This window comes from Myodes glareolus, chromosome 10 (assembly GCF_982192425.1).
Source record: "Myodes glareolus chromosome 10, mMyoGla1.1, whole genome shotgun sequence".
Taxonomy (NCBI): Eukaryota; Metazoa; Chordata; class Mammalia; order Rodentia; family Cricetidae; genus Myodes; species Myodes glareolus.
The window spans coordinates 88,302,881-88,318,025 of record NC_142035.1 but is presented as its reverse complement, the minus strand read 5'-3'; the positions used below and the strand labels follow the sequence as shown (position 1 = coordinate 88,318,025).

The window sequence follows — 15,145 nt, the reverse complement described above, 5'->3', positions numbered from 1 at the left end:
TTGTTCTGTCTGTCTGTATGCTTGTTGGACATGAAGAGGGCACCAGATCTCATTACAGATGGTTGTGAGCCACCATGTGGTTGCTGGGAATTGAACTCAGGACCTCTGGAAGAGCAGTGCTCTTAACCTCTGAGCCATCTCTCCAGCACCCCCCCCCCAGTTTTTAAATATGTCTAAAGAATGGGTTCAGATCTAAGAATTCTTTGACCAAATACATGGACAAGGTCATTTACCCTTTCTGATCTCTTCCTTGCCAATCAGGAAAACTCAGAATGCATAGCAAGGCACAGTGGTACTTGCCTGTATTCCAGTATTCTGGAGGTAGAAGCAGGAGGATTCAGAGTCCAAGGTTATCTTAAGGTCATAACAACTTTGAGATCAGCCTGGGCTACATGGAGAAATGAAGCAGGAAGTGTAGAAAGCATGTCATATGAGAGAAAGGCATTTGATTGAGAACAAAGGGCGAACTTTCTACTAAGTAGTCTATCTTATCCCAAGAAAGTTCATTTCCTTGCTTATGTGGTCTCTAGACAAGGAAAATCCCAGACTTGGCATCAGTAAGGAAGAAGAGGGCAACAGAAAGGAAGGGAGAGAATTGTTAGACTTCTTGGCTAGGTTTCAGAAACAAATATTTGCTGAGCCTGGTATTGTCAGGCCAGCGTCAGTGCAAGCCCAAGAAGACAGACAAGGAACATTAGTGTTACTGACTTGGCTCCACACACTGTTACTCAGGAGAAACTGGTGCGTAAACAAGGCCCTGGAAGGGTCGAGAGAAACATAACAATCATTGGGTGTGGACTGTGCTTGCCTGCAGAAGCTTTGCCAGGCCTGAAATTGCAGTCATATAGTTCAGCTTACTGAGTCTCCAGACATTCTTGCAGGGACAACAAAGATTAGCTAAAACAAAACTAAAAGCCTGGGATTTAGGAAAGCTTTGGCCTCTGACCTCCAGCTTGAACCTTTTATCAGAGTCCCAAATCCTGCTCAGGACACTGAACACCAGGCCCTGCTGTATGAGAAAGTGACTGATTTAATTTGCCTGGTGACACTTTGGCACCTGCATAGAAATGAAACTTGGTGGTAAAATGAGGAAGAAGCAATGTTTCTATTTTTATGAGTTGAACCTTTTTGCTCTTTTGAAGGAATGAGCAGAGGGTTTGAAAGAACTTTTCAGAGCAGATGAGAGGAGAAAAATCACTACACAGATTGGGAAATATCTCCATTGACATTTACTGCCAGCATTATTTTTGTGGAGCAAGAAACAAAGGTATACCATGGCACAGAAGCAGAGAAATGGCATCCCTGAGGGTGCAGACAGGACAGGCTGGGAGCTCAGTTCAGTGATAACAGTTTAAATTACACCATTAAGCTATCTACACATCTTGCATCTTATTTATTTTTGTTTTTCCAAGACAGGGTTTCTCTGTGTAGCCCTAACTGTCCTGGAACTCATTCTATAGACCAGGCTGACTTCAAACACAGAGATCCACCTGCCTCTGCCTCCCAGGTGCTGGGATTAAAGGTGTGCCCCACCCCCACCCCCGGTTCACAACTTGATTCTTGTTGGCGCTTTCAATTCCTCTTTTAAGGGCTACTTTCAAGGACAGATGGTAAATGTGTTACAGTCACTGACACTCAGAGGGAAAGCACTCCCAAAACTCACAAGCAAGGTGAGCATAGGTGGAAAAGCTATATGGCTTCACTGGTAAAGACCATGTGTGGCATCTGTCTCCTACAAAGGGCAACTGGTCAAGCTTTCCTGTGTGTTCACTAATGAAATTGGGTCATTTCCTGATACACCAGAGCTGGCTTTAATGGGTAAAACCATCTCAGAAAACTCATTCTCCCCTGATTTTGTGGATTACATTATGTACCACATTTAAAACAACATGAACAAACAAAACCAGGGTCTTATTATGTAGACCAGGCTGTCCTATAACTCTATATGTAGACCAGGCTAGCCCTAAACTCACAGAGCACCACCTGTTTTTCCCTCTCAATGATAAAACTAAAGGTATGTGCCACCTTGTCCAGCCTATGTGAACTGTTTTTTTTAAATATACAAAATTAACATTCCAATATTCATCATCCCTTGGACCCTTTTAACTCTCAGAAGTTCTTTTCCCACTATTCTACCTTCATAAAATCATGTTCACTTTGGTTACTCTAAAAAAGTAAAATATAATAACATTAATTAATATGGAACAAAGTGCAACATGTTCAAATTTATGGAAATATATGAAAAACAGAAAGAAATCAGGCAAAGTCACAGAAACAGAAGTGAGAACACTGACATACTTCACTTCTCTCACAATTTCTCTCTCTCTCTCTCTCTCTTTTTTTTTCGAGACAGGGTTTCTCTGTGGCTTTGGAGCCTGTCCTGGAACTAGCTCATGTAGACCAGGCTAGCCTCGAACTCATAGAGATCCGCCTGCCTCTGCTTCCCAAGTGTTGGGATTAAAGGCGGGCTCCACAGTCGCCCGGCACAATTTCTCTTTTTAAAAGAAGCTCCCCTGCAATGTTATGTGCTAGGGTTTTCCTGGGGAGAACTGAAAAATTCTAGACTCTTTGTCAGAGCAATTATGTACATTTATGATGTCAGCCTGACTGCTCCACGACTTAACTTTCTAGTGACCACTACTCTTTAAGCAATGTCCTTCTGAACAGTGGTGACACATGCTTTTAGTCATAGCACTCAGGAGGCAGAAGCTGGTGCATCTCTGAGTTCAAGGCCAGCCTGTAGTGGTGGGAGCAGTGGGCTGTAGCCCGGCTCCCAGCTAGCTTTACCCGAAACAATTACATGGAAACTGTATTCACTTAAACACTGCTTGGCCCATTATCTGTAGCCTCTTATTGGCTAACTCTTACATATTGATCTAACCCATTTTTAATAATCTGTGTAGCACCACGAGGTGGTGGCTTACCAGGAGGATTCTAACCTACGGCTGTCTCGGAGAGGAGAGTCATGGCGTCTGCCTCACTGCCTTCTTCTTCCCAGCATTCTGTTCTGTCTACTCCACCTATCTAAGCTGCTGTCCTATCAAAAGTCAAGGCAGTTTCTTTATTAACCAATGAAAGTAACACATAGACAGTTAACCCTTCTCCATCACCAGCCTGGTCTACAGAGTGAATTCCAGGACAGCCAGAGTTATACAGAGAAACCCTGTCTTGGGAGGGAAGAAAAAGCAATGTTCTCCTAGCTCACCCCTGTGCAAACCTTATATAAAGATTTGATTATTTTTATATGCATGTGCCTTGGTGAATATTATGTGCACCACATGTGTATTATGTGCACCACATGTGTTCAGAAAATCTAAGAGGCCAGAAGAGGGCACTAGATCCCCTGGGACAGGAGGCAGTTCTGAGCCATCGTGTGGGTCCTGAGAAGCAACGCTGGCCTGTTGTCATGATGCTAAGGGCTGTTTTCTCCTCAGCCCTTCTAATATACTGAACTTTTGTCAAACACTTTACAAAGGTTTGGTTAAAAAAATTAAATAGGGTTTCATGTAACCCAGGCTGGCCTCAAACTCACTAGGTAGGCTGACTTTGAAGTCCCAAATTTGCCTTCCAAGTGATGTGGCCATCATACCCAGTGAAATAAAACTCTTCGCCAGTCAGGGCAGGGAGGGCCTAAGAGTCAAAGGCAAACAAGTTTCAGTGAATTTCAGGCCAACCTGGTCTACATAGTAAGTTCTAAGCCAGCCTTGGCTACATAGTGAAACCCTGTCTCAAAACAACAAAAAATAAAACCAAAAAACAACCAAATAGGCAAAAAGCTCACAACATAATAATAACAGTAACAACCATAACAAAATGCTGTTAATATCTGAGGGGAAGTGATCCTGAGTATTGCGAACCCAGGGCTTGTGCATGCTAAGCAAGCCTCCACCACTGAGTCATCATCACCTTAGTCCCTAAAATAATACTTTTTTTTTCATTTTGGACTCAGCAGTTAAGAGTATTGCCTTCTCTTTCCGATAATGCAGGTCTGATTCCCAGAACCCATATAACAGCTCACAAGAATCTGTAACTCCAGTTCTCTTCTGGCCTCTTTGGGCACTGCACACACATGGTACACAGACATGCATGCAGGCAAAACACTCATTTTGAAAATCACTATGAGACTGGAGAGATGGCTCTGCAGTTAAGAGCACTCACTTGAGTACTCACTCAAAGTCCTTGGGTTCCATTCTCAGCACCCATAAGACCTTTCGTAACTGCCTGTAACTCTAATTCTAATAGATCCAGTGCCTTCTTCTGGCCTCCTAAAGCACCAGGTAGACCTGTGGCCCATATGTACAATGCAGGTATTCACACAAATACACAACAATAAAAATAAATGAATCATTTAAAAGAATTATTATGGGGGGCTTAGCATAGCTCACATGGGGAGTCTGTAGGAGTCAGTCCTCTCCTTCCACCTCCACACGGATTCTGAAGGATAAACTCAGGTCATCAGGCATTTCTCTACCCTCCCACTCGCACCCAGTCCACCCTGCCCCATGATGGAATGTGACAGGCCCTGTCTTGCTATGATTTCATGAAAGCATCGACATGTTGTGTGTGTAGGAGGCAGCATTCTTACAGCACCCCTCCCCACTCTCCATCTCAAGCAACCCTAATCAAACTCAGTGGTCATATACAGAAAGACATGAGATATGAGAGGGACTGTTGGGAAGAAGGGAAGGCTTATCAGAAGACAGATAAAAGAAGGTGATGGGGATTAAAAGATCAAAATGTGTACATGTGTGAAATTGTCAAAGAATAACAAAACATTCTCTATGCTGTTCATCTCATATTAGAATAGTTTCTTCAGTGCTAAAGAAGTAATTGTTGCTCTTTCAGAATTCATTTCTCAGTGCCCACATCCGGCATCACAACCACACACACACACTTCTTAAAATTTCTTTTAAAAAAAGAATACTTGGGTCGGGCAGTGGTGGCACATGCCTTTAATTCCAGCACTTGGGAGGCAGAGGCAGGTGAATCTCTGTGAGTTCAAGACCAGTCTGGTCTACAGAGCTAGTTCTAGGACTGGCTCCAAAGCAATGTAGAGAAACTCTGTCTCAAAAAACCACAAAAAAGAATACTTGTAGTTGGGCATGGTGGCAGACATCTTTAACCCCAGCACTCAAGAGGCAGATGCAGAAAAATCTCTGTGAGTTCAAGACCAACTGATCTCCATAGTTCCAGGTCAGCCGAAATTACATATTACATAGTGAGACCCTATTATTAATAAATTATTTATTTATTTATTTATTTAAATTCAAAACTAGATACCTCTTAAAAGAATAAATAGCTTAAATAGGTACAGGATGTGATAAAGTTAAGCTTATCTTTCCTGAAAGACTTTTCTGAGACATTTCAATGATGATGAGTTCTGAAAAGCTTCAAAGACTTAGGTACGTAGCATTGACCTCAAGGATACTCCTTTCCAGCAGCAACTTGGACCATGGTTCTGTAGGCTATGTTATGGGGAACATGACTTTAGTGTCGTTTCCCCCACATATTCAAAATAGCTATCAGGTCACTCCCAACTACTCACAGAAAGAGTGATGATCCACGGACCTCTGCATGCACTCGGAACTGGAACCAAATCCAGCAGCCAAAAGACTCACACACACTTTTCATCTGCATTTATACTGCATGAGAACACGCCCAAAGTGGGCAGGTATCTTAAAGGCTATTGACTGAAGGAGCTCCTACAGCACCTCACCCTTTTTTCTAAATAGGAGAGTTCTAAGCCTAATACAAAACTATATACAATAAGAACAAATATCAACCATTGTCCAGGGAAAATAAGAGCCAAAAAGCATACATAAAAATTAGAATTATAACCAGCATAAACAATATCAAGCAAGAAATATGCCTAAATGTTTCAATTGTTATCCTATCCTAAGGAGTCTAAGTCTTATATTTAAAATGGCTTGGCTAAGTCATGAGAGGAAAGTAACTACAACTATCTAGTCTTCAACCCCACCAAAGACCTGAGAAGGGAAATAATATTACTTGAGTAAACAGGAGGTGCAACCAAGCAACTTCCAAAAGATGTAAAAATGACAGAGACAATCGGCTACCTGGCAATCACTCAATGTCTTATTTGCAGCATTGGGGCAACCAACTTTGGCTAAGGCCTAGAGTATCTGACAGACCATTTTCAGAGGCAGAACAATTTGAAAAACCATCTGATCTTGTCTTGGCAAGGTTTGGCAGTCTTTTTTCTTGTATCCTGCTTGTCCAGTCTGAACACCATGCATTTTGTCAGTGGTCGAGGCAGGGGCAGTTCTTTGCCCAAAGGCCAGTTTTGTCAAGAAGAAAACAAGCTCAAAGTGGAGTGTCTTCAGTGCCCAATATTCTCTCGGGAATAGATCAGTGTTGCCAGGATCAATCGTGTCTCACATCAACAGAATCCTAAGTTATTTATATGCCATATTCTATAGTTCTTTGAAGTGTTTGAAGATTAATTATCTATGTGCAATACAATCTCTATGCATCTAAAGAACCTGACTAGTCTAACTATAAGTATAACAAACATGGATGACTATTAACCTGTAATTCTTATTACCTATATAGCTTAAAGATTAAGGCTCCATATTAGACTATTAAACAATCTTTAAACAAATGTGCAGCAAATGAGGGCAATGACCTCAAAATGTAAACAATGTATAAGTATCTTGATTAGAGGTAGAAATGTATAGTGCAACATGATAAATATATTCTAAAATTGTACCAATATACAAAAGATCTTAAACAGAGGTATGTTGACAAAGATTTCTGTCCCGCTCAGTCCCGCAATCGTTCTGTCCCAAAGAAACACACAGAGGTCTACATTAATCATAAACTAGTTGGCCTATTAGCGCAGGCTTCTTATTAACTCTTATAACTTATATTAGCCCATAATTCTTATCTGTGTTAGCCACAAGGCTTGGTACCTTTTATCAGTGAAGCAGTCACATCTTGTGTCCTCTGCATCTGGATGACAACTGCAGACTGCACCTTTCCTCTTCCTAGAATTCTCTTGTTCTCATTGCCCTGCCTCTACTTCCTGCCTAGCAACTGACCAATCAGTGTTTTATTAAAGCAATACAACTGACAAATCTTTACAGGATACAAGACCATTGTCCCACAGCAGAGGTAGAAACATGCATGCAAACAATATGACAAAATAACTTTGCATAGATGTAAAAATATTGTAAACAGAAATAGGAGCATATTTGACATACCAAATACAATTTGAATTTGTATCAATATACAAGAATCTATACTAATATAAATTGTCTATAAATAATAGTTCATCTCACTATTACTCACTGTTATTATTAGTGTGAGTAAGCTCACACTAATCTCCCTATTATCCCAACCCATCCAAACTATATGAGGCCAACCTGGGATACATAAGAGACTGTTTCAAAAAAAAGAGAGAGGGTAGGAGACAGGGAGGAAGAAAGAGAGAGGGAGGAGGGAGAGAACGAGACAGCGCTAGAATGAAAGGGCTGAGGATATAGCTAGTTCAATGGTAGAGTGCTTGTGAAGTGCACATTAAACCCTGGGTTCAATCTTTAACACTGCATAGCTGGCTGTAGAACACAGGCCTGTAATTTCAGCACTTGAGGGTGGAAACAGGACCGTCAGAAGTTCAAGATCAGCTACTACTAAGTTGGAGGCTAGCCTAGCCAGGACCACAGAAACCATGTTTGTATTGGGGGAGGTGGCGGGGGGGGGGTGAAACTGAGGAAGGTGAGTCTAATAAGGGCTTTTTTATGGTAAAGAGAAATGACACATATTTGTATGTTTAGAGGAATAATTTGGTAAAAATGGAAAAGTTAAAGATACAAACAAGAATTGCTAAAATATTCATCAGGTGACCTAAAGTAGAAGTAGAAAGGGTGTCTCTCTATAATCAGGGACAGTTGGGGATCCAAGCTTGGATTCTCATGTTTAAATAGCAAGCTGCTATACCTCTCCCTAGTCACCTTTATTGTTTGTTTTTTGAGACAGGGTCTCTATAAAGCACTGGCTGTCCAGGAACTTACAAATTCACCTGCTTCAGCCTCCCAAGTATCTGGATTAAAGAGGGGGACCGTCACACTTGACTGATTTTTGTTGATTTGGGCCAGGGTTTTAGACAGCCTCAGGCTGTCTTGACACAGATTGAAAAGTGACCTAGAGAACTCCTGATCTAACTTGCTTCCCAAAGCTGATGCCCACACAAGCCCGGATGCTTGGATTTTCAGAGTAAACTAAGAGGAAGGTTGAGAAAGGTGTGGGCAGTTACAATCTCAAAAATGTTCTTTAAGGCAGTAAAATGGTCAAGGAAAATGTGATTGCTGGGGCAGAGTTATGGAACAGCCCACTGTTAGGATTCTGATGAAGTTGCCAAGGAACATGTTAAACTGTAAATTTGGATTTAGATAGTTTTATTTATTTACTCGTTCATTCACAGACAAAAAAAAAAAAAGAATCTCACTGTAGCCCCAGATGGTTGTGAATGAGCAATCCACTTGTCTCAACCTCCAGAGAGCTGAGAGGTCCCAGTGAAGAATAAGAAACAATTCTTTGGCCAGGCGGTGGTGGCACACGCCTTTAATCCCAGCACTCGGAGGCAGAGGCAGGCGGATCTCTGTGAGTTCGAGGCCAGCCTGGTCTACAGAGCTAGTTCCAAGACAGGCTCCAAAGCCAGAGAAACTCTGTCTCGAAAACCAAAAAAAAAAAAAAAAAAAAACTCCCCCCTCAAAAAAAAAAACAAAACCCACACACAATTATTTATTTGTACGCTTGATGTCGTTTTGATCACCTTAGGAGGCTGCCGCTTTAATGTTTAATTCAACACATCAGACCCGTGTCGGCCACGGTGGCAAGTGCCTGAAACACTAGCATTCAGGAGACGAGCCAGGAGGATCAGAAAAGAGAGCTGCTATTCCAAAATATGCATATATATGAAGGTGTGTTAAAATTTAAAAAAAAGTCTCGTAAAAAATTCAACATAAAAGCTCCCTCTTCCATTCACTTTTCTTCCGTCTTTCTGAACGTGGAAGAGACTGGGTGACTACTTCTACGCAATCAGACCGAGGGGAAAGGTGGCCGTGGTTTAGGACACAGGCCCCTTAGGGCTCTTCCCCAGCGCCCGCGCCAGTTTTTCAAAATGGAAACACATACAGCCCCGCCCCTGCTCGAGGCCGCCGGGAAAGGGCGCGCCTCGGTCGGCGCCGCTGACGGCTCCCAGAAGAAAACTCGCGGGTGACAGTCAGACTCGCGGTTCTCAGCCACTCAGACCCGCCGTGACTCTAGCTTTGCGCCACATCCCCGGAAGTGACGACAGCGACGCGACCCGCCCTTGTCCCGTCGGGCCTCGCGGCGACGGCGGGAAGATGGCGGCGGCGGGATCCCTGGAACGGAGTTTCGTGGAGCTGAGCGGAGCTGAACGCGAAAGGCCCAGGCACTTTCGGGAATTTACAGCCCGCGGCGTTGGTACGGAAAGGGCTTGGGGGAAGGGAGCCACTGCTTCCCTTCGGGCTCGTCAAGTACGACTTTGGCCTCCTTCCTGGTTTGTCCAAGTCCACATGTCCAAAGCCTGTGCATCACACCCTGATTTCTTTCTCCTTTTCTCACGTCCCGTTGTGTGCACAGTCAGTCCCTTGCACTCTGTTTCCTCAGCACTCCTCAGTGCCTGACATTCCCCAGAGAACCACGTGTGCGAGCCGACCACATTCATTTTTCAGGGACTGCAAATGCTGTGTTTGGAGCCGTGAAATACAGTGAGAGCGCGGGAGGCTTCTATTATGTGGAAAGTGGCAAGTTGTTCTCCGTCACCAGAAACAGGTTCATTCATTGGTGAGTGCTGCGTTTCCCTAAGCCCCTGGAAGGTAGGGTTGTTTGATGTATGAATATTCGTGCCTGTTCCAAATTACTACGTCCAGCAGAAATCTACTCATAGGAAAAGAGAATCACTGCCTTCAGTTCTTGTCATAATCGATTCTAGGAGAGTTATACTTCTAGCAGTTTAAAAACAAAGGAACGTAGCTGAGGAGATACAACATTGAACACCCATTTTAGACATATATTTATAGTGTCAATATAGTCTTTGTCAATATTGCTTCTGCCGATGAGATTGAACTTGTACGTTGTCATACATGGTGCTGAGTACTGGGAAATGGTGCAAAATATTGTAGCTATGTAAGGATAGAAATATAGTAGATACCACTTTTGTTGTGTCAGTTTCACACAAAAAACGACACTAAACTAATGATATAGGTATATAAATACAGATTTTCATGCTTGCCCCAGAAAGCTAATGGGATAATCAGGTGTTATTGACCGGGGAGGGAGGGTAGAAAATCACAGTTATATCCAAACAATCAAAAAAAAATTAGCTAGGTGTGGGCAAAGAGAGGTTCAGTCGGACCATGGAGGGTAATGGGCAAAACTTGAGAGCTGAGTTAGAGGGGAGGCCAGGGAACAAAGAATCTGAATATCAAAGAAAGACTGAAAGAAAAGGATGGATGCAGGAAGAAGGTGCCTGGAAAAGCCAAGATCAGTGTTTTAATGAAAGAGACTTGGTTTTGGAGGCAAGTATGTGGATAGGGTGGTAGGTAAGGTGATAGGGAGTTAGACTTCTGTACCTTGGATGAATCTTCTTATATCCTAGCATGGGTCTGGCCTCGTTTAAGCATAGATGTGTCTTTGTTTGTTTGTTTTTTTTTTGGTTGGTTGGTTGGTTTTTCGAGACAGGGTTTCTCTGTAGCTATGGAGCCTGTCCTGGAACTAGTTCTTGTAGATCAGGCTGACCTTGAACTCACAGAGATCCACCTGCCTCTGCCTCCCGAGTGCTGTGATTGAAGGCCACCCCTGCCCGGCTGTTAGGGTTTCTGTTACTGTGAAGAGACACCATGACCATGACAACTTTTATAAAGGAAAGCATTTAATTGGGGCTTGCTTTCAGGTTCGGAGGTTTAGTCCATTGTCATTATGGTAGGAAGCACGGTGGCATGCAGGCAGATGTGATGTTAAAGAGGTAGCTTAGAGAGTCCTACTTCTGGATCAGCAGGCCGCAGGAAAACAGTGAGCCTCTGGGCCTGGCTTGAGCTTTTGAAACCTCAAAGCCCACCCTGAGTGACACACCTCCAACAAGGCCATCCCTACCCCAAATATATATATTTGAATAATTATGTTTTATCATTTTTTTAGTTGCATGACCTTCTGTGGGTAATTTTTGTCCATTTTTATTTTATCCATCTTGAATTTTAAGAATATCAACACAAAATGCTCTTGATATTTTGGATTTTTTTAACTTTTTAAATATGATTTATTTATTCTTATGTTTTGTGCATTGGTGTTTTTCTTCCATGTCTGTTTAAGGATGTCAGATCCCTGAAATGGAGTTATAGATTGCAGTTGTGAGCTGCAATGTGGGTGCTGGAAATTGAACCCAGGTCTTGTGGAAGAGCAGCCAGTGCTCTTAACTGCTCAGCTGTCTCTCCAGCCCACCTCTTGGTGTTTTTTGTACTCTGCTTTAAGTTATTTCCTGCTAGGTTATCTGTCCCTCGGCAAAGATCAGTAGATTTTTTTTTTTAAGAACTTTTACTCTAAGAATAGAAAAGCCTAGATTCATTCATAGCATTTTTTTCTTTCCTCTATTGTGGGTAAAATCAGTCAGCTGAGTCAAAAATAGCACCACAATTTACATGTACCAAAGACAGCAGTCCCAGGAGTAAGAGCTGAATTTCAGTAAAAGGAGTCAAGGTGAGAAACTTTTAGGTGGCGTTCCTCCTGTCAAGGTAACAGTTATAATAAAGAAAGCTGCAGAGAACCACTTGAAAGAAGTGAAAATTGGAGAAGGAAAATGAAGAAAATTTATTTTAAATGATAAAGTTCAAAAGTACTTTATGAATAGGATATTGAAAATAATTTTTTTAGATTTAGAAAGTATGTGTATGAGTGTTTTGCCTGCATGCACTTATGTGCATCACGTACATACATGGTGCCCTTGGAGACCGGAAGAGGTTGTCTGGGTTCCTGGAACTGGAGTTACCATGTGAGTGCTGGGGATCAAACCTGGATCTTCTGAAAGAACAACTGGTGTTCTTAATCACTGAGCCATCCTTACAGCCCCCAATCTGTTAAACTTTTTGTGTCTGTGAGGAGTTGGTAGGTGGAGACAAGGTTGCACTGTGTATTCCCAGCTGGTATGGAGCTCACTATGTAGCCAAGCAGGCCTCTAATTTACAAAGATCTGTCTGCCTCTAACTCCAGAGTGCCACTATTAAAGGTATGTGCCATCATAAGCACTAGTGAGAACAATTTTAATAAAAGAATATATTTATCTGAAAGCAGCAGTGGGATAAAACTAAAGGCTGAAATTTAAGGAAGACTAAGTTGGTTGATTTGTATGTGTGTGTACGTGCTATATATAATTTAAATTTTAGTCTTGATTGTTGCTCATTTAATCATTCTGAAGTCAGTGTGCTCACAACAAGATGAGTAAAGGAGAAACCTTTGGCAGTCACTTAAGTATAACCTGGTGCTCCTAAGAAAAGGGCCCTAAAGTAGAAAAAGACAAGATTTCCTGAGGAAATTGAGAGCATGGGGATCACGGGAGAGGGTAGAAGGGGAGGGGAGCAGAGAAAAATATATAGCTCAAGAAAAGGAATGGGAAAAAAGGGGGCCCTAAGGATAAGGATAAAGTCAAAGAGCCATTGTCCGTCTGTATTTAAGGACTGGTTCCAGCACCTCTCTCTTCAGACACCTCAGTCTGCAAACAGTCTCCATGCTGTTAAACAGCACAGTATTGGCAGGTGATCTGCATGGCCACGCATACTTTAGTTCACTCTAGCCCACTTTCAATGCTTTATATGATGTTAATACTATGTAAATAATTGTTGTGCTGCATAGAGGGATGTTGAAAAGAGAATAGAGATACAAACACAGGTTTGGTTTGGTTTTCAATTTGTAGTTAGTTGAATTTGTGGGCATAGAACCTATGAATTTGCAGAGGCAACTAACTGGAATCTGAGGAGAAAGGTTTTATTTTAGTTCACAGTTTTAGAAGTTCGGGTCCAGAATTGATCTATTTTTGCCTTTGGTCCTGTGGCCTCACCCTTAAAAGGTCCTACCATATCTCAGTAGTGCCTTGAAGACTAAACCTTTAATACATAAGACTTTGGGAGACATTCAATTCTAAACTAGCATCATACATGTTGACATAGACTAGTGAGTATGTGCTACAGGTGTTTTAAAATGATAAGTAATTAGAAGGCAAAGGTAAGAAATACCTTGCAGAATTAGGTAAAGTGGCAACATCTGTGATGGGTACAAATGACAGCACAGGCAGTAGGGGTGGCTCCTGTATTATGATATGGATTTGAATAAAGCCCCCTTCTTCCCACTGCCACATGCTGTTTTCATCTGCATTTGTATCTTATCAGACAGTGTTTATTGAATGTCAGCTCTGATTCAAATACTTTTCTAAGTCTGCAGATATCCAAATACACATGACAGTTACCTCTGTACTTAAGGTGGTTATTACCATTTATTCAGAAACTCTCATTGAAGCATAGTAGGAAGTTGGACTGACGTAATGGTGTAGAAACCAACCTTGGTAGGCTCAACATGCAGTTATTTTTATATTTTTAAAAATATTAAATACTAACTGGGCAGTGGTAGTGCACGCCTTTAATCCCAGCACTCCGGAGGCAGAGGCAGGCGGATCTCTGTGAGTTCGAGACCAGCCTGGTCTACAAGAGCTAGTTCCAGAACAGACTCCAAAGCTACAGAGAAACCCTATCTTGAAAAAAACAAACAAATAAATAAGTAAATATTAAATACTGACCCTTATAAAACAAGAGCAAAACTCATAAAATTGCTATTTTTTAATATGTTGAAAAGTAATAGAAAAGGAAAATGTGCTTATTTGGTGCTATAGTGTACGTGGATACCTCATTCTTCTACAAGTGATGGGTGGGATTAATTTTTATATAGCAGAATTTATCTTAAGTAGGGGCTTAGGAAATGGATGTATATTTAATATTACCATAATGAGATTTAGATTTTGTTGTACTGTTGTGTTTTATAAGTTTATATAATATGTTCTTAAATGAAAAAGTGGTCTAAACCACACATGGTGCACTCCTTTAATCCCAGCTCTCAAGAGACAGAGGCAGGTAGATCTCTGTGAGTTTGAGGCCAGCCTGGTCCTGGTCTATGTAGTGAGTTTCATGGCAGGGCTATGTAGAGAGACCCTGGAGAGGGGTTGGGGGGTGGGGAGAGAAGGAGAGAAGAAAAGGGATCCAAATTGGATTGTCTAATCTTTTTCAAATTTGGAGAGTTCATTTAGACACGATTATTATGAGTTTTAGTGCAGCAGTCATTGAGAAAGGGAAATTTTAATTAATCTCTCTCTCTCTCTCTCTCTTTAAACAGGAAGACTTCTGGGGATACATTGGAGCTGGTGGAGGAATCACTGGACATAAATTTGTTGAATAATGCAGTTCGTCTAAAATTCCAAAATTGCAGCCTCTTACCCAGTGGGGTTCATGTCTCTGAAACTCAGAATCATGTGATAATCTTAATATTAACCAATCAGACAGTGCATAGATTAATTTTACCACACCCTTCCCGTATGTACAGAAGTGTAAGTTGATTGTTATGTGCAATAACTTGTTTCCCATATTATGCTAGCTATCACAGATTTAGGACTGGAGTGATATTCTTTGAAATGGAAAAAAAAATTGGATTCCTTGTTAACCAAACATACTTTATAGTTATGGTTTGAAATAGTTAAACTTGGGGATGGTATTCAGTCATAGAGTGCTGGCCTCACATGAACAAAGCCCTGGGTTCCATCCTCATAAATCGAATTTGTGCCTATAATCCCACTACTTAGGAGACGGAAACAGAAAGGTCAGAAGTTCAGGGTCATCATGGAGTTCAAGGCCAATTTGGGCTTCATAAGACCCTGTCTCAACAACATAAAGATCAGACATTTTAACCGGGCAGAGGTGGTGCACGCCTTTAATCCCAGCACTCAGGAGGTAGAGTAAGGCAGATCTCTAAGTTTAAGGCCTAGTTCTAGGACAAGCTCCAAAGCTACAGAAAAAAAAAAAAAAAAAGTTCAGACATTTTAAGTTGATAAACTAGTTTACTTATACAT

The 15,145-nt window shown here is 41.7% G+C and overlaps 1 protein-coding gene across 2 annotated transcripts in view; it reads left to right on the top strand.

Annotated features, from left to right (window-relative positions):
• Window positions 1-9,316: 9,316 nt before the first annotated feature.
• Nup160 (nucleoporin 160) overlaps window positions 9,317-15,145 on the top strand; it is a 55,002-nt gene continuing 49,173 nt past the window's right edge. The window contains exons 1-3 of one of the 2 annotated variants that reach the window (XM_085696516.2): window positions 9,317-9,468; window positions 9,720-9,831; window positions 14,416-14,626. In XM_085696516.2, the coding sequence (XP_085552642.2) occupies window positions 9,369-9,468; window positions 9,720-9,831; window positions 14,416-14,626 (423 nt within the window). In that variant the 5' untranslated portion in view covers window positions 9,317-9,368. The remainder of the gene's footprint in view (window positions 9,469-9,719; window positions 9,832-14,415; window positions 14,627-15,145) is intronic. The other variant, XM_048428300.3, reaches the window with a different exon arrangement.